Here is a 20,347-nt window from a genome sequence, read left to right as displayed (position 1 = left end):
TTTTGTTGACCTTTGTCCATGGAAGGTCCCTGCAAAATTTCATTGAAATTGGTTCAGGGGTTTTGGAGAAGAAGTCGAAAATGTAAATTGTTTACGGACGCATGACGGACGACGACGATCGCAATAGGTCACTTGAGACTTTGTCTCAGGTGACCTAAAAAGCCTGGTGCAATGTAATCCTACAGAAAACCCTAATATACATTTGTTATCGATACAACCTTGACGATTCTATTATTTGTAACAGTGACCTTGACCTTTAAGAACCATAACCACTATGCATAGGATTAACAGTAACCTTGACCTATGATGAACCATACCCCAAATTAATAGTTCCTAGGGCATTCCACACATCAAGTTTCAATTTTGTGTGGTTATTCATTGTGAAATTTTCCTTTTAGTTACAGTGACATTGTTCTCTGATGGACCATGCCAAAATCAATAGGGCTGTTGTTCCTCTCTTAGACAACCCAAAAACCAAACCTGAGCATTGTACGACCATCTGTTATAAAGTTTGATTTTGGATAAGGAATTACTATTTTTGTTATTAAAACCATAAACTAACAATCAAAATTGATAGCCTAGGGTTGTACCTCCCCACAACTGCTACCCACATAGCAGGTCTGAGATTCATGCAATCATTTGTTCTGAAGCTAGGATCTGGATGTCAAAAAGTATTTTTAGTAACCTTGACCTTTGATGAATCATGCCCAGAATGAACCCAGATCAACCCACAAACAAAGTTTAAGCTTTGTGTGATCGTACCATCCTGACTAAAAAATGGAGGAAAGATGGACAGACTTTCCACATGATTGCTTTATCTCCTTAAAATTCATTTTGGAAGGATAAAAAGCTGGGCATTTGGATGAATCGTTTACATCTGGCTGCTATATATATAACAGCACACAATGCAGTCTACTAATCAGAAAATATAATCTTCCAAATCCAAACTGAAAGAAATTGTCTTCAGCTGATTTGACCAGCTAATTTATGATTATATTAGGAATATATTATATGTTTAGTACTTAATGCCTACAGGTAATTTTAATTTCACTTATCATGCAGGAATGTTAACAACATGAGAAGCAAAGGATCTGTAAGATACATACTTTTGGTACAGCCGCCTGAAAGACAAAATCGGCCATTGAGGTGGCTGTGGAATTGGTGGCTTTGACATTGACTGTGATAATGTGATCCTGTGCTTCATCTCGCTCACACATAAACTCAATTAACAGGCCATTCTTATTAAACGCTGTTAAAGTTTCTAACCCTGCAAAGACAAACGAACAAAATTATAAGACGACAAGTGAACCAAAAATTGCTTCATTAATGTGAAAGTAAATACATGTACAACTGAAATTTCTAAATAAAAAATATATATTCAAAGTATCTTTTAATACTTTATTACTCAATAACCTTATTTATGAAATATAAATACAACACAATAGACTTGTGTGCATCAAATTTGATGTAGTTCAATCTTAGTTCAAACTGAAATTTCTGAATAAAAAAAGTTATTCAAAGTATCTTTTAATACTTTTTTACTCAAAACCTTATTTATGAAATATAAATGCGACACAAATATAACTTAAGACATGTGTGCATCAAATTTGATGTAGTTCAATCTTAGAATAATAACACTTTTAGAGAAATAAAGGCTATAAAATATGAAAAGACAAAAACAAGTTATGGTTTCCTTCCAAATACAATAACATTATACAGAAACATACCTGTTGTTCCACCGTTCATCTGGGCACTAGGTGTTGTGGCACCTAATAAACTGTCCATCAAATTGTGATTGGGGGCAGGAACCATATTGTTTACTGGAGGAAAGAGAAAATAATGCCTTACTAAGATAAACAATTAAATGAATGCGAAACCAAAAACACCTTGAAACTGCATTTTTATATAAACTTGAAACAACTAAGAAAATTTTGTTAGATCTTGGATAAAATAGATGTCGAAACAATTTACATGTATACAACATGAAACCAAAGATTTCCTAGAAACTTTATCTTTTAAAACTTGAAACACCAGAGATATTTCAAATCATAGAGAAACCAGATGTCAAAACAACTTATATGAATTCAATATAAAACCAAAAATTTCCTGGAAACCTTCTCTTTATTACTTGAAACACTAGGATATTTCAACGTCTTGGATAAACTAGAAGTCACTGTGTAGTTCATTTAAGACATCTATACTACAGTCTAAATATGACACTCGTGCAAAAATGTCTTTTCTTTCTGAAAATGTTTTGTTCATATACTGATGCCCTGTATTATCTGGGCAAACAAGGGGGATATTATATTAAAGTAGATATAAACGGTTCCATAATTGCTGTAACATAAAGGTTAATACCTGGATTGCCGGAAGCAGCATTTGCTACATCCCCTAAGAGGTCCAGGAGGTCATTGGCTCCCGCTGATTTGGAGGGTCCTGGGTTGATAGGTATCACCGGTGAAGGGCCAAGGTCCCCTAAAAGGTCTAGTATATTTTGACCCTAGAAATGGTTAGACAAAAAAGTTTAAAGCACTTCATGAATAATATAAAAAAAAAATGGAACTTTTTCATCATTTTGTTAAAATTGAATTTTGCTAAATGAATGCAGTACTTTTTTTACCCTAGAAATAGTTGTAGAAAAAAGTTTAAAGCATATATTCGAATTTTGGAAACTTTCATAATTTAATAAAAAAAAACATTTTTTGCTGATGATTGCATATTTACATACAAAGCTGGATAACATTGTAATATTTAAGTATATTTTTTACAGGTATGTATGCAATGAATAGATTGCAGTACAATCCAGTATTTGTTTACCTCTGTCTGGTGTGTGCTCTGTTGTGTGCTCTGTTTTGCAGTATCTAGAAGTTTTATACCAACATCGCCACCTCCTGGTTTCTCGGAGTTAAAGAGATCCATTTCATTACCCATTCCCTCGTCCTCATTAGATAACATGTTTTTACTTCGACTTTTCTCAATCAAAGGCATCTGTTCCAATAATGCTGACCTGAAAAGAAAAGCCAAACATGTTTCTTACTGTTCCAAATTTTCATACAATTTGTAAAAGTATTAAAACGAATATAATGTTCTGCATTAATGATATCAGAAAAAAACCACAAAAAATCATTGGCAATATATATGTTCCATTGTACAGAGTAAAAAATCTGGTCTTACCTCATGTGGTCAAACTTTGTGAAGACAGATGTGTACTCTACAGACCTCTGCTGTAACTCCACATTGACACTTGTACTGTAATACTCGATCAACTTCTTGATTCGTCTACAATACCAACATGCACAACATAGAAAGTGTTAGAGCTAATTGAATATCTATTCCCAGGACTGCTACATGTACAAGGACTTGAAGCTGAAGTACTTAGATTATTATGTGCAAAGTTCATTTGCTTGAGAAACTGTAATTCATAAATACGATGAATTGAAATACCTGACATTCAACAGCTAATTAGCAACTAACATTACCTAAACCAAAGAAATGGTGATTATGGAAATTCTGCTGTTGAATTATCACCAAACATATTAGAGTGGAGTTTTACTTAATAAGAATACAAATTATGAAACCAATCTGACACTTAGCAGTACATTGGAAGATAATTAAATACAGGTGATAATTTTGTTAATGAATAATTCAGTTTTCTTTAAATTCTCTTTTGCTTTGGAGAACATTTCAGTGTGTAATCAAATTGTGTTATATTACACTGAAGAATTGTCCTCCAAGCTGCTATGTAGGCAGAACGGAAACATTGCGGCTGCTGCAGACTTTCTTATCAATTATTGATTACTCACCCCATTGACGTTCTAAATCTGGAGCTAAGCTTCATGATTGCTGTGATACAGTACTCCTTGGTGACCTCTGTAGAGTTGTTGTTGGTAAGGACCTTCTCTAACACTATCACCACCTCCTCTTCAGTGAACTGGGAAGAAAAGTTATCACACTTTTAATTCATTGATTTTTCAAAAGTTAGTTCAACAATTATTCTGATCTAATTATCCCATTTAATAATGGTATTATTAAACCTTTTAATTTAACTCTTTGTCTTGCTCCATAATAATCCTTGTCTATGCTGATCTTACTGTGTGCCACGGTGGTGGCAGATTACACCCCCTGTGTAACTTAAGCAGACTCTGCCATGCATTGATCTGGATGAGTCCATTATGGTCTACAGTGGTGAAAGGGTTAGTTAACAGGAGATGGAATCTGCGAAATTTTTCTTTTAGATTTAAGCATATTACATCACTGGCCATTTTTCTTATCGCTTGTTTCCTAAAGAATTCAAGATGGAATTCAATACAAGGTTTATCACTTTTACAATGTGTTATAAACTAATTTATATTTTTTTGCAGCACATTTTAATGGTCAATGTTTTCAGTGACTTTATTCAGTTACACATCAAGAATGGAAACAGTTCACAGGTAACTTCAAAGCAAATGAATTAACTTATAAAACAGCATTGATCATGCTGAGAAGCAACAGATTGGAAATCAATAACAAACCTTGAATTTAAAATCAAAATGCTAAACTTTGTTTATATTTCTCGGTGGCCTGGTATATATAGGCGAGATATTACATTATACAGCAGGCAAGGAGATTAAGAAAAGTCCTAACACTGGTGTACCTGCATGGGTTCCTCCTCGTCAGGTTGGTCCAACAGCAACTGTTCCCCGTACTCCCCTATACACCAAGTAGCCACTTGTGTGAGGGGCTGTTGTGTGATGTCACACTGGAGCTGTTCGAACATGGTCTTCACCGTGTAGCCATGCAAGGAGGTTGTCTCCGCTATTAGTTGGATCAATAATGACACCATGTCATCTTGTACATAGTTTCCAGCCTGAAAGTTATATCCATTTATTAACATATTGTCAAAGAAACAGTTTTTAAAACTTATTTTCTCAATCAACTCGTTCATGCATTGTTCATTTTAAATAACTTTTTGATGCATTTTACAGATCTTTGGTTATCTGCCGATATAGTTTTGTTGGTATTGAGACAAAAATAAAGTGAGCGTATCTAGGAAATCCCCTCGAACCCTTTTAAGTGGTAAAGCATGAACTCTTTGAGTGATGACCACCAAACTCCATAAGTGGGATGTAATTTCACCTTTGACCACCAAACTCCTTAAGTGGGGTGTAATTTCACCTTTGGCATAGTTCTGACAAGTAATTAAGTAATTAAACTGAAAAGGGATAACAGGATTACATGTGCCTATCGCTATGGTCCCTTACCGTGGTTAGAACCTTTACGATCGTGTCTATATGCCAACGCTTGTTTGGAGAGTGTCTGGAAAAAAACAAAACAAAACTGCTCAGTACAACACTCTCATTTCAAATTGTCACACTTATTTTGCAGTTTCCCATTAGAAATCATTACAAATAAATGTCATTTTCATCTTGACAGAATAAGTAGCAGTATTCAATAAGATTGGCATCAACTATTCATATTTGCTATTTATAATGTCTCTTTACTTTTGTAACAATGCAATAATGAACTGGTTATTCTTTTTTCCATACCGCTCCATTTTAACTCATATGACACTGTAAAGCTAAGTGTACACTACATTTCACTGCTGCTTACTATATAGATTTCAGTATACGTTTTACTGCTAGATTTTGGGGGATTCTTAAAAAGTGTCTTATATAAAGATCATGGATTGATATTTTATAATATCCGAGTGATTATACCTTTTTGATGATTTGTAAAAACTGGCTTATAAACATAATCCATTAATGTTTTTTGATATGCAATTATGAATTATATATGATGTACTGAACCAAAAGCTGATTTCTGTCTATCTGTTTATCATATCACATTTGAAATACCAGTAACTTGTGCTGAATAACAGAGAAAGCACATCAGATTAAAACCATTTCAGTCAATGTTCTTATTTTTTTTTTTTTTTATTTTTTTTTGAATTTATACCCGAAAACAAAATCAAGAAAATTTGCAACATTAACAGAGATTTACCAGTGAAGCTGTAATAACAGCAGTTTATTTTCGTCGGGGAATTGAAACTTTTCATTAGGATACTGGTGATCAAATAAATCTTGAAAGAACAGCAACAACTCATGATCAATGACAAAACACAGTAAGACAATAAACCTGTTACATACTTTTCAGCGACTAAGATTATGTTAGAGCTAACATCGGCCTTGAACTCTGGGTCACATGTTTCTAAAAAGTGTAGAAGCTCTTTCATCATGCCACGCACATTTCCAGTATTCACTAATGCAAAAGACAGTTCCATGGCACGCCTGAAATGTCAGTTTGGTCAAATAACTACACAGTACACACCACTTCGGAATTTCTGCAATATCCTTCAATTATTTCAATTTTCAAAAAGGAATTCATGGTCAAACAAATGTACTAACTAGTTAGTTCTCTCTGTAGATGTACAATAATCTTTAATAGCAGTTTACATATTAATTTACATCAAAAATAAATTATTATTTTTTACCCTATTTTCTACTTTAAGGATTTATACTTTACATAAATATTAAGCACATAATTATAAATCAAAACAAGCAACTTCAGAAATTCCTACTCTTTACAAAACTCGACACATACTTCCTAATTGAAATGTCAGGGTCTTTGAGACAATCCACTATTGTTGTTCTGTGTCTCTGTACGGCATTATAGTCAGCTTGTACCACTCGTAATAATGTGTTCAAGGCTACGTATCTGTAAAGGTCACACATCATATATATTGTACAGTAGTGTCTAATATTTTAAAACAATTCATGACACTTTCCTTGAAACCACAATTATCTTAGTGTATAGTATCAATAATATCTACATTAGATAGTTCATTAACATTTTATAGATATTACAGTAAAACACAATCAACATTATATAGATATTACAGTAAAACACGATCAACATTATATAGATATTACAGTAAAACACAATTAACATTATATAGATATTACAGTAAAACACGATTAACATTATATAGATATTACAGTAAATTAACATTATATAGATATTACAGTAAAACACGATTAACATTTTATAGATATTACAGTAAAACACGATCAACATTATATAGATATTACAGTAAATTAACATTATATAGATATTACAGTAAAACATGACCAACATTATATAGATATTACAGTAAATCAACATTTTATAGATATTACAGTAAAACACGATCAACATTATATAAATATTACAGTAAAACACGATTAACATTATATAGATATTACAGTAAATTAACATTATATAGATATTACAGTAAAACACGACCAACATTATATAGATATTACAGTAAAACATGATTAACGTTATATAGATATTACAGTAAATTAACATTATTGATAGTGTATTAGGATTTCAAACCACAATTCTTTGAAACTTAAAAATAATTTCAAGGAGAAAGACATCTATCAGATTTGAAAGAAATATGAATAAATTTTAAAACTGAAATAATGATAAAACTCACCTGATATTTTTATCATTGTTCAATAAGAATCTGCCCAAAATGTTTACGGCTAGTACCTACGAAGAAAATGGAAATATTTTCAACATAATTGGTTCATTTTAGCATCTTTGTCATAAGTTCTGTTATAAATGAAAAGAAAGGCAATGTGCTGTATATAACTGAACTTAGTGTTGCCATAGGAGAGTATATGAGAAAGACTTTTACACCTTAATGTTAGCCAGGGAAATCACATTATTAGATTTACTATTAACAAGAGGCCCATGGGCCTTAACGGTCACCTGAGTCTACAGTATTATTTTTTTTGTTGAAATATGTACCAATTTGAGTAAAAAATAGTATAATGTTAACTTAACTTTGTCAGGACCATGAGCTGATCATTCCTAGACCAATTTTAAGTGAGATCGGCCTATTAGAATTTAGTAGCAAAATAGCGGCCATGGCAGCCAAATTGTATTTCTGATTGACCCGAAAAATAACAACACTTTGTCAGGACCATGAGCCGATCATTCCTACAAAGTTTCAGTTCAATCGGCCTAGCAGAACTTGACTTTAAGTTTGAAATAGTTTTTCAAAATGGCGGCCGTGGCGGCCATATTGGATTTCTGATCGACCCGAAAAATAACAACACTTTGTCAGGACCATGAGGCGATCATTCCTACCAACTTTCAGTTCAATCGGTCCAGCAGAACTTGACTTTAAGTTTGAAATAGGTTTTCAAAATGGCGGCCGTGGCGGCCATATTGGATTTCTGATCGACCCGAAAAATAACAACACTTTGTCAGGACCATGAGGCGATCATTCCTACCAACTTTCAGTTCAATCGGCCCAGCAGAACTTGACTTTAAGTTTGAAATGTAAAATGTTAACGGACGACGGACGACGGACGACGACGGACGAAAACGGATAGCAATAGGTCACTTGAGCTAAAGCTCAGGTGACCTAATAAGACAGATAACAATGGCAAACCATAGCACTGTACTGCGATTCTGAAGCCAGAGCAAAACTGTAGTAAATTAGTCAAGTTAACAGTGTAGCAGATAAAAATAAATGGTGTTGAGCTACAAATTAAGAAAGGATCTCTATAAGATGTATGTGGAACACTTACCCTTAGACCAGCTTCAGACTGTATACCCATGATGGTAAGGACAATCTCATACAGGATAGCATGCCCAACATTCTTACTGGTGTCTGTGTTTGTGGCAACCTGCAAAAACAGCCAGGAAATCTCACATGCTATAGTTTGAAATACTTTCTTTAAAATCAGTAAATAAACAAGAGGTTCAAGGGACTTAATTGATCACAAATTCTGATTCACGTGACTTTAAAAGTGGGCCAATGTAAAACAACCTATCAGGGAAATATCCTTAATTAAGGCTCTGTCAATAACTTTTTTTTGAGATTTTTTTTTTTAAGAAAAAAGTTGACTTGAAAATTTACTTCTATTTTCTTTAATTTTTAACGCCCTAGACCACAGGGTTACCTAGGGTTATATACCGGATACAAACTGACAACAGATAGTGCAAGCAGCACAGACTACATCAGATTCTTTACAGTTTTTAAACCAGAATATAGTCAACTGCTGATATTATGTCCTTACATCCTTAACCATTTCACCCCTATGTAACTTTAGTAGACTCCACCATGAATTGATCTGGATGAGTCCATTTTGGTCTACAGTGGTGAAAAGGTTAAAATTTTCCAAGGTTTCATTTCGACAGAAAATAATTGGGAATGAGTGAATTTTACAGACCATACTTTGGCAAGTACTTTGTAATAGACCTACCTGGGCAAGCAATTTTACAGATCATAACAAGACAATTGATTTGAATAGAACATACCTGGGCAAGGATGTCGTTCATTGTTTCACTTGCTTCTGTGTCATTCTTTCCAAGTATTCGCAGGAGTCTCAAAATCTTGGCCTGTAAGAAAGCACATTATACAAATAAACCTGTTGGTTAAATACATTTCGTTACATATGATTATCTTTATATTTTACTAAGAAATGCAAAAATCCTTTAACTCATTCACCCCTGAAATTTCATGAACTATTCCAACCTTTGCATTGGAAGAGTTCAAATGTGTCTTCAGGGGTGAATGAGTTAATACCAGATACTGATATTCATTATGTAGTTAGCAACTCTTAAATTTTAGTCTAAGAACATCATTTACTTTTGTTTCTATCATCAACTGGTCATAATATGCTAATCAATGTAACCAGAGTATTCCGTTATTGTGGTCCACTGGTTTACATTACCTGTAGGAAGGGATCGCTGACACCAGAAACGTCGTGTTCAGGTGAGTACCCTGCCATGATCAGGTTCTTCAGAATGCGCACCAGCTGTGGTACAGTCTGGAGATATAGGAAAACACGGAAATTATATCTTCACATATTTATAGCATTGCAAGGTAAGGTATAGATCAATAAGCATGCGCAACACAACCTATATCAATGTAATGGGCATCACATTCTAAGCTCCAAAATAAGAGTATTGCAGGATTGCAGATAGACAACTTTGTGTTAGATACTATGGAGATAAAGTGTGAGTAAAACTATCTTTAGATATATGTAGATAATTGAAAATTCATGCTTAACACAATTCTGTGACACTGTATTGATGAATTAACGTAACAAATTAAGATATTATTTAATAGAATCCCTTAAAAAAACACCAGTGTCTAACTAATTATCTTGTTTGAATGAGATTAAATGAAATAATAAATCAGATAGAAGATAAAGCAGTGCATGCACCCGACCCAGTATGTTAGATTTAATACCGAAGGATTGCTATGATGTAGAAATGAACAGGAAACAAGACCAGTCATGCAGCTGGAGGCAAGCTATATTTTGACTCGGTGATACAATTCTGATCACACCGACATTATAAATGTCAGTCTAAAAGCTAAAATATAATTTTCTTACCATAGTGCAAGCAGTAGATATTATGATTAATAAAAACGCCATGCCGAAAACGAAATGGTGGATATTGACATGTAGAAAATTATAAACCATAGTCATGCCAATCTTCTAATAACTCCAGGAAACTGTGAAACTAAAGATCAAGCCTGCTTCTGTACATGTTACTGTTACACCGACAGAACCCACAGTTAACAATACCACCTGGCTTCCTTATAAACCAAATGCCAATTTAAAGGTCCTCAATTCCACACGACTCAGTTTTTCAGAAACAGTACCAAAGATTCCTCCTTGAATTTAGAAAATACAGTACAAAATATGTACATGGGTAGGAACCCATTGTGTGTTCTATTACAAACTGTACGTCCTCAAATGACCTTAGCTGTTGATAGGATATCAGACCCTATAAAACTAAAACCAAATTACAAACTGTAGAATCTGCATCTTGTATACTGTACACTTTTTCTGAGAACATCGATACTAGTGTGAATTGGGACCTCCATCGTATAAAATATCCAAAAGGATGCAGCCTGCCCGAGGGCACATGCTATAACAAAACCTGCGTTACCCTAACCTTCCGGAAGTGGTGCAGAGTGTCTGGGCTACGCTCACACATCTCTGTGATCAGACACACAGATGTGAGAAGAACTCCTGAAATATACAATAGTAATAAACCATGTAAAGACCAATCTGTTATACAAGTATGTCACTAACATTTTATGGAGTTTTTATTTAAACTCCTTAAATTTGATTTCTGTTGGATTAACATTTAAGTATGATTCAACTGTTGCACATAATTAAATACAGAAAAAAAGTTTCAGGAATAAAACCACGAAATTTAAACATTCAAAAACATATCTTTTTTATGGTATGATCCCATTTTTTTAAGACATATAGTTATATCTCTGACAGCTAGTTAGAGGTCTTGTTATATGCTTGATCAAAGTTTAATTCCATGTATATCTGCATTACACTGTTTTGATATTAATTTAATTGTCAATAAAAAGTCATTAATATTGGATTAAAATTCTAAAGTACATTAAACAATCTATTTTCGTGAAGTGCCAAGGTTATTTTTTATTACAACAAAATGAATTACCATGGTTTTTCTCATTCAATAATGTCCTGGTAGCAGGGATGAACATCTCCATGAGATCTGGAACTTTCCTTATAATGCAAAATGCACTCAGTATTGCCTAAAACACAAAAAACAATGAGTACACCTTGGATCCTTTGACAAGGAAATATAATACATTCTAAAGCAAAACCATAATTAACTGGGAAAATAAAGAAAGGTCATATCAGCACAAGTAGGGAAGGCATGCTCTACAATCCATATATATATATCTTAAAGTTATAATGTATCCACATAATAGTTCACAGCCAATAAAATCTTGATTCTCAATTTCATGTTTTTTCTTTTGAAATTATACAGCAGCCTGTTCATACATCAATTGGGGAAAAAATATATTCCACATTTCCCCCTACATTTTGTGAAAATAAATCACTTTTTGCTAGGGTTAGCAGCCTGTATTTTCGGCTGTAGAACTAGGCAAAACAAAATCACTGCAATTTCACAGCACCTTTTAATGAATGATTGCATGGCATATTTGATTTGAATATGGTTTTTGATCTTCACAACAACTATTATTACCCAATAGTCTATATAAATTAGAATTAGTCCTTTTTGACTGTTTCTGGCTTTTTGTCCAATTTCGGCTGTAGGGGCAAAACAGTCAAAACTGTTTTCCCAGTCAGAGCGAACTGTTACAAATTTGATGCGCCGAAATCTCCCCTTGAGAGCCAAGTTCAAGCGTTTATTTGACCTCAGCATTGATACTAAAATATCTATTTGGTAATAAAATCAGTCAAAACTATCATCCCTCGGTAGGGGGAAGCCCTGTGGAACTGTTTGCCCGAGGCCGTTCCCTAGGGCTTCCCCCTGCCTCAGGATGATAGTTTTGACTGTTCCCAAAATAGCCATGAAACAATTGTATAATGTTATATATAATACCAGTATGTATGTCAAACAGCATTGTGTAATGGGTTATTTTATTCTGCTGGAATACATTTGATATCAATCCCAAGATACAACAAGAGATCCCAGAGGGATCTTGGCGCCCACCTTTGTACCATCTTCATTAGTTCTTTGTTAGTTCGATCTTTTCTCTTCTTTCCTCTAATCTGTTAAATCGAGTCATGTTAACAGTAAATGCACCTTGAGGGAACTTTTGATCTAAACTTAATACTGATGTGTATGAAATCCAACCTTCAAAGTGAGTTTGTCATTTCACATATTTACTAGTACAGTACTTAATGTGAAAGAAATAGAATCAATCATTGCAATATGAGAAAGATCTGTTTAGTTCTTCTTTTAATCCATTTTGTTTTTATGATCAGTCTCAAAATATAATATACACAATGAGGGATCAAGGGGAACCTACATTTAAAATTTGAGAAAGATCCCTCCCGTAATTTCAGAGAAATAGCGGTAACAAACTTTCACTATCAAAATCCAAGATGGCTGCCTGTCGGCCATGTTGTTTATCCGATCAGTCTCAAAAATTGCCCTGCACAGCTTAGGACCAAGGGGAACCTACATATAAAATTTGAGAAAGATCTCTCTGATACTTCTCAAGAAATAGCGATAACAAACTTTCAATATCAAAATCAAAGATGGCTGCCTGTCTGCCATGTTGATTATCCGATCAGTCTCAAGAAAATGGGCTGCACAGCTAAGGACCAAGGGGAACCTACATATAAAATTTGAGAAAGATCCCTCTGGTACTTCTTGAGAAATACTGATAACAAGAATTGTTTACGGACGGACGACGGAAAACGGACGACGGACGCAGGGTGATTTGAATAGCCCACCATCAGATGATGGGGGGCTAAATATATTGAAAATGTTCACTAGCCCCCCCCCCATCCCAAAGACATATGCCCATCTGTATTTATTTGAATAATAATAACATGGCTAATTTTTACCTTTTTCTTCACATAAGCGTTGGATGATTTTATCATCTTTTCGATCTCCCCTGCCAAGTCACGGCTCATCTCTGTGGAACAGATGGAACCAAGTGTACACAGGGCAAGGCTCTGAATATACTGGGTTTGATGGCTAAGGTCACTGAAACACAAACATATCACATGATCACTCGTCAACCAAGTTTTGTGCAAGTTCAAGTTTCAAGCTTTAAATCATATTGGAAACTGGTTCTAGGAATTTTTGTCATGACAAACATCGGGTTTTAAAAGTCAATATTTACATTACTCTGATTATCATTTTCATGTGTTCATAAACGACTAATTATAATCAGCTCATAAGATCAGGATGTGACTTCAAACACATGTTAGGGTAAAGGCTGTGTGCTAAAGTGATTCAAAGTTGACAAAACTATAATTGGTAGGACCAACCAATCACCATACGTAACATGAACATTTCATTTAATGATTACAAAGAATTTCTTGATGTACATTATGTACCATCTTCGCTAGCCAAGTGTTCGCTTCGTATACACTCCACTTACCCTTGGCGGATATAGCCGTGTTTTTATAATCCCCCCCACTGCCACCTAGCGGATATACCGAGTTATCGCTCTTTTCCCAAAAAATATTTAACCAATCAGAATGACCGTTACATACACACACCATCGGTGTGTTGACATAAGCATGTGTATGTCGAGGCGGAGTATAAATGACAGCAATATGGAAACAATCCAAAAGCAGCACACATATTTTCCCAGGTCATTATTTACATGTGGCACGTAGTCAAGGATTTCCACCAACTGATTTAACACTCCAGAAGTTTTCCAAAAGATTGTGCGCCTATTTTTTGGGGGCAAAACTCTCTGACATAAACGACAATGTGCTTCCGTACAGGGAGTCACCATTACTGTTTTCCTTCGTCAACAGCGCTATATGTAAGACGCCATTTCATTAGATGCGAGCGATTGGCATCACACGAAAATTTGAAGACTCGGTAAACACGTCTATATCCGACAAGGGTAAGTGGAGTGTAACGAAGTGAACACTTGGCTGGCGAAGATGATTATGTACTTAAAAACAGTTAAAACTAAAATGAAATATTCGTTAATGAAAATTTCCTACTTGAACTTACTTCTTCAGTGAGTTAGTGACCAATAGATGCACATCCTGTCGCTCATCCAACAACAACATGGCACCAAGATAGCCAATCCTTTTGTCTGTAAACTTCGGGGAGGCAATCAGTTTCAAACATTCCAGCTGAAATTACAATTTAAAGAGTTCAGAAACAACTTTGACTTTAAGAGACAATCCACAAATTATAGCAAAACTTTTGATAAGTGTCAAAGAGATATGATCTCAAGCTTTACTGGGCAACCAATTCAAAGGGCCAATTCAACATCTAAGAAGACAGCACCAAAAGGAAAGAGTAGATAAGGGAAGCAAATAATGAGCAAAAAGTAGATAACCGAATACAGGTGCTAGTCCCTAACCCTAGCCTACATAAAGAAGGGAAGACCAGTTTGGTCAGTGATAACCACATATCAACAGAGTAGGAGACAAAGTAGTAATTTTTGTAGAGTATTTTTTGAGGCAAGTCCAGAACATTTTTTCCCAGACTTTTGAGGAGTCCCATTGCTAAGAAATATTGTGGATCTTCAAAAAAACCCACATTGAGTTCCACAGGAAAAGCATGAGTCCAGAGTTCTTAAGTCACTGCAAAGATTTTTGTACAATATGTATACTCCGACAACCATGTAATATTTTATTCTCAAACACTGTTTTCATTGATCAGAGATCATTTTGACAGGACAATTACTGTGCTTGATATATCTAGTCATGTTTATGTCTAAATTCATTGTTATACTCTTTCTCATAGGCACAATTTACTTCTGAATGTAAAGTCTTCCATAATGTAACCTTACAAGCTTGTACAACATAAGTGAGCTATACCACATCGGTTTTGCTCGCTGTTACATCAAATGGTACTGAGGTACTGGTCAGGCCTAGGAAAACTTGAATACCGAGGAATGACTATGCTATTTCAGGGGTTTCAATAAGATTCAAGTTGCATGTATCCAACATGAAGTAGTATAGGTGGTTATAAATTCAGTATATTTCAAAATACCTAATACAAGTCATCTAATTCTTTCATGAAAGTAGCAGGTGAATTATCTGTAGTAGGAGGGTACATTTTCCTCCTACTGAGGGTACTTTTTCCTCCTACTGGCTACACATGAAATCCCCGATACTTACTATTAACCACTAGATTCCAGTAAAATTTAAAGTCTCACCTGGCCAAAATGAGCAGGGTAACCCAACATGTGGATATAAAGAAGCTTGGCTAGGTTGCGACATCTGTATGTGTTATCTTGATCCCGAAAGGATTCCCGTATTGCTGCACATTCTTTCTGCACGACTCCGCGCTCATCGGCAGCTGTTCTAGCTGACCTTATTTCTCGTATTAGATCCCGAAGCCGCTTTGGAGTCGGCGTTGTCAGTGATCTGCAAATAAACAAGTTTCAAATAAATATATCCAGACCTGCTGTCGGGTTTGCTATTATCAGATTGGGACGGTTATATATGTATATAAACCATTTCAAAGGATATAATTTTTCATGCAATACGTCATCAGGGGTGTACAATTTCATTAGCCCGACGCTAGTATGTTCGGGCAAGCAAAGTTTTCATATTGTAATAGGAGGAAGAGAAATGCATGATCAGATCGGGATTTGGAGCTGTGGCCCTCTGAACTCTATACAAACACTCTCCCAATTGAGCTACCTGATCGCTGACTTTCGACCCTGTTCAGTTCCGCTAACATTATTGCAGGCAAATTTGTCACATAAGTAAGGGTTTTCGGTTAATTATTCGTCGCATGTATCAAAATGCTGACGAGCACCAGTACAGAAGAAGATTTGACTGAAATGCCTATAAATAAACATTGTTAAACACGTCTGAATGACGTCACGCAGCAACATTTGCGACGTCATCAGGCCTTCCTTGATTTTGCTCAAAGGTGCGGGCAGTTTCGCCATCTTCAAACATTTTACTAATTTACAAGTAATCTAAGTGTTTAAATGGTAAATTTTGTATGTTTATGTTTATGTTACACAAGTCGTATTGATACGAACAGCTCCAAATGTGTGTGTGTAACAATGATTAACATTGAAATGCATGGCTTTTCTTAACTGATAGTTATTTTTCGGTAACTTGAAGAAACTGATTAATGCTGTTTGAGAAAGATGGCTGGTATGGGCCGAGATGATGTCAATTTACATGGTACGCAATAAAGACCCAGTCCTGAACAAATATGAACTTCCAAATTGCTGCCCAACATAATATTTTAAAGCGGGTCTGGATGAGAGGGTCCAGGGCTTTCAAAGGTCGCCCCGCCCCCGCCTTTTGGATAATTCGTCACATGTACATCTCCTATCGTCTTGCACGTCAACGTCTGACAAATTAAAACGGTGTTTTGGACTTGAAAACTTATTCAACAAAGACTGTCCGACCATGTGTCGTAAATGTACTTATTTTTTCATGTAAAAATCGGTCTTTTGGTACACTTACTTCTGTCTCTATGTACAATCAGCATGCGATTGTACAGGAGTACTTTCAGGCTGATGACAAATTCTTTTCAGATATATAAATCTAGAAATTTCAAGATGGTATTTTAATTTAAGTGTTGTAAGATGGTTGAATGCTAGACGCAAACAATACTTTAAAAATGATACTGGTTGATTGTATTCTAAATACACATTGCATGAAAATGGAAAAAGAATTATCAAATTGCGGATCTTTCTGAGCGTCATTTCCATAAACACGCATTGGATCGTCAGTACATTGTATACATGTACCAAAGTACACTTGTAGAAAACAATTTACTTGCATTGATGGCTCAGTCGACCATTAACTGCAATTAGCGTTGAGATATATATGGGTATTTCAATGTGTATGTATGTGAATTTACACTAAATAACTAACTGGCCTCAGATTAACGAGCTTAATTGACGAGATGTCCGTAGCACAGATCAAATGTATATGATATGTTGTGTTTTAAAGATATTTCATAACTGTTCCCTTCTTATACCTCTTCTTGTGAAAATATTTGAAAGCTTTATCAGTGTTGAAGACTATGGTGACATTATTTACTTCACATCTTGTGTATCATGACATAATGACAGGGGTGGTCGGGTGTTGCAGTGGGTAGCGAACTTGCCTTTCAACAAGGTGGCCAGGGTTCGATTCCCCGACCTGACGTGAAAGGGTATGGGGTCACCTGCCTGACCATGTGGGTTTTCTCCGGGTATTCCGGTTTCCTCCCACACTAAGACCCCCTAACATCCGGGCCAACAAGAGTGATTAACATAAGTTGACATAACTTGTTTCATAATTGTTGTAAAATATATAATGTTTATATTTATGCGTTCTGACATGATATGGCATTTTCATCACAGGGTGGTGAATTTGCCTGCACTAATGTTACACTACTTACATGAAAAGAAAGGTTGGGCAATTAACAAATTTCAAAGTTAACCAGTAGGATAGCATTCTAAATACGAAATTGTATACCCCTTCATCATTATGCATTCTTGTAAAGTACACATGCAAATAGAAAATATCTGAATAAACTCAATTCAATCATGTGACATTTGTCAAGTGAAAATATTTTTTCTCCTGGACTCGAGATTTTAAATACAAAATGAGCAACTGAAAATCACGTTTACGCAAGATATATTGAATTTTATTGTTTTAAAATTCCTTTGTAGATCGTAGGTGATCAAAGTCAATTGATCATTACCGATCAATTAAACCACAGCCCCACCCCCAAACGTCATCTAAGCAAGTTTGCATAAATTTCATGCCATATTTCAGAATGTAGTACACAAGAACACTAATCAATATTGGCTCATAAGGCTGTAATAACAACAACATCACTGGTTAGTTGTTATCAACAACTGATATCTCATTCTGTACAACACCATACACTAGGAAGTTATCACGAAATAGGAGGGGGGGGGGGTGACCACAGGTAAACAAAATGCAAAAATATTTGGATGTTTATACCGCATCATCTGGACAGCTGGGCGTATTTCGTTCCACTTAGACAAAATCTAACGATGTCTTCCCTTGTGTGTCTGCATATGCTGAATAGCGATTCAAACAATTATAATTTCCAGCCGGTTTTCATTTATCATGGACAGGTAACATATCGTCATATGTCTTCAATATGGCTTCCTAAGAGACTTATCAACTTCCTCCGCTGTAAGAAAATAAACCCGAAAATCAATTGACCGGTTTTCAATATAGAAAGATTTGAAACATTCCATGTTAAAAATTCAACATAAATATACAAAAGCGAATTGATTGCGAATCAATCATACAAGTTTTAGTCTTTTATTCAATAATGTGTATTTATTTATAGGATGAAAAGTAGTTCTCGTTCGCCGTGGCAAGTGGACGTGACGTCACCTCACTTACGCCATTCAAGACAGATAACTCTAACAATACACATCTTCCAGCGTGTCAAGGTGATGTCATAATTAAATCTGAAAATTGACATGTCATTTCTTTTTCAATACTGTAATGTCAGTCAAATTATTTACATTTGTAAGGTTGTTGAAAACTTTGCATGGATAAAAGTCTGCATTTCTCTGTTATTTATTTATTTGTTTATTTATTTTAGCTTCCTTGACGAGGGTAGTAGTATAGGCTCATATCAGGTAAGGTACCGAATGCATCTTTATATAGATAGAAAATCAAATATTTACCATCGTATGGCATTGCCACTATATAACCCTACCAAATTCGGTTGACATTCATTTGAGCTATGAATGCCATGGACCGGAGTGTTGACGTCATCATTTTTGTGACGTCATAATTGTTACGTTGTTGGATACCACTGACCCTCCCTGTGCGATGGCTGTTCTATTCATTGAGCAAGCATACACGGTACATACATTATTTAAACTAAATGCTGAATAACAATAAATTAAATGTAATTGAATTTTCTATGAGAAGTATTATTGAACTGCTTTCAGTTCACTCCTTACACAACATCAATAATAATATGTTGCTTAAGCATATATCTCGTTCAATTTGGACTTTTACAACGCTCAAAATCAACCCTTCTTGCCAACTTTGCAGGTTGATAGATTTGTGTGTACACAGTGATAACAGCATATTAATTTAAGCATATGCATGAAAATTATTCCATCTGATTAAATTTAAATTGTTTTGCACCCCACCATATCTCGATCAGTCATAATCCAATATTGCTACGGAGTATTGATCGAGATTAACCACGGACTTAGATAATCTAATTCCGTGGATTAACTAATATGATTAACTATCTTGGCAACAAAACCCGATGTCTTCAATTTTAGAATGCTTTTAAGTCATTTTGATAGTTCAATATCTTTTCTATCAGCGACATATATAATTGTAATTTGTGTCTCTGTTTCTATTAATGGGCAACGTTTAAAAGATCTGTACATTGTTAATAGGTTGTTTACATATATTTCGAGTTTTACAGTTTGATTTTTGTATGATTTTTATGTTATAATAATACTATCCATAATTGAAAATAGAGTGTTATTAGTTTGATGTTTGGGAGAATGACTGGGTAACAAAGGAAATACGGAAATCTTTGCCCCTTTTTATCCCTCCCCTCTCTCCCGGCCGACTGTTTGGTCTCGGGGATATAAATGTTGCCCTAAAGTGACATGGTAATTTCATAATCGAAGCAAAAATGAAAAAAAAAAAAATCAGATTCATTTTCGTTAAAGCCAGGTGTTTTGAATGGTACAAATATGCTTTCTGATGCCGAGGCAAAATCCTGCTATATTCTTTAGGAAAGTTAGCAACATTTTCTTTTCTAATTTAGTGATTGTTACTGTGGGATATGTCATCCTCAGATTGTTCTCGTGTCTCATAGGATTGTGTGTATATACAGTAGTGCTATAGTTTTCTGCATAAACCCTTCCGACCGC

At 35.0% G+C, this 20,347-nt stretch overlaps 2 protein-coding genes across 3 annotated transcripts in view; one reads left to right on the top strand and one right to left on the bottom strand.

Annotated features, from left to right (window-relative positions):
• Positions 1–18,618, bottom strand: part of LOC110443775 (AP-1 complex subunit gamma-1-like) — a 27,249-nt gene extending 8,631 nt beyond the window's left edge. Inside the window, exons 1-20 of one of the 2 annotated variants that reach the window (XM_021488181.1) lie at positions 18,423–18,618; positions 15,650–15,860; positions 14,491–14,615; positions 13,359–13,500; positions 11,470–11,566; positions 10,939–11,021; positions 9,711–9,806; positions 9,295–9,375; positions 8,562–8,660; positions 7,457–7,512; positions 6,580–6,693; positions 6,126–6,266; positions 5,241–5,295; positions 4,634–4,846; positions 3,804–3,931; positions 3,175–3,279; positions 2,818–3,007; positions 2,359–2,500; positions 1,728–1,820; positions 1,107–1,267 (exon numbers count right to left, since the gene is read on the bottom strand). In XM_021488181.1, coding sequence (XP_021343856.1) covers positions 1,107–1,267; positions 1,728–1,820; positions 2,359–2,500; positions 2,818–3,007; positions 3,175–3,279; positions 3,804–3,931; positions 4,634–4,846; positions 5,241–5,295; positions 6,126–6,266; positions 6,580–6,693; positions 7,457–7,512; positions 8,562–8,660; positions 9,295–9,375; positions 9,711–9,806; positions 10,939–11,021; positions 11,470–11,566; positions 13,359–13,500; positions 14,491–14,615; positions 15,650–15,860; positions 18,423–18,430 — 2,340 coding nt within the window. In that variant the 5' untranslated portion in view covers positions 18,431–18,618. The remainder of the gene's footprint in view (positions 1–1,106; positions 1,268–1,727; positions 1,821–2,358; positions 2,501–2,817; positions 3,008–3,174; positions 3,280–3,803; positions 3,932–4,633; positions 4,847–5,240; positions 5,296–6,125; positions 6,267–6,579; positions 6,694–7,456; positions 7,513–8,561; positions 8,661–9,294; positions 9,376–9,710; positions 9,807–10,938; positions 11,022–11,469; positions 11,567–13,358; positions 13,501–14,490; positions 14,616–15,649; positions 15,861–18,422) is intronic. The other variant, XM_021488182.1, reaches the window with a different exon arrangement.
• Positions 18,619–19,041: 423 nt separating this feature from the next.
• LOC110443774 overlaps positions 19,042–20,347 on the top strand; it is a 52,241-nt gene continuing 50,935 nt past the window's right edge. The window contains exon 1 of the mRNA XM_021488180.1: positions 19,042–19,078. The gene's annotated coding sequence lies outside the window, so the exon portion shown is untranslated. The remainder of the gene's footprint in view (positions 19,079–20,347) is intronic.

The sequence above is a fragment of the Mizuhopecten yessoensis genome, unplaced genomic scaffold (assembly GCF_002113885.1).
Source record: "Mizuhopecten yessoensis strain PY_sf001 unplaced genomic scaffold, ASM211388v2 scaffold716359, whole genome shotgun sequence".
In the NCBI taxonomy this organism is placed as follows: domain Eukaryota; kingdom Metazoa; phylum Mollusca; class Bivalvia; order Pectinida; family Pectinidae; genus Mizuhopecten; species Mizuhopecten yessoensis.
This window is presented reverse-complemented; position numbering and strand designations above follow the sequence as displayed.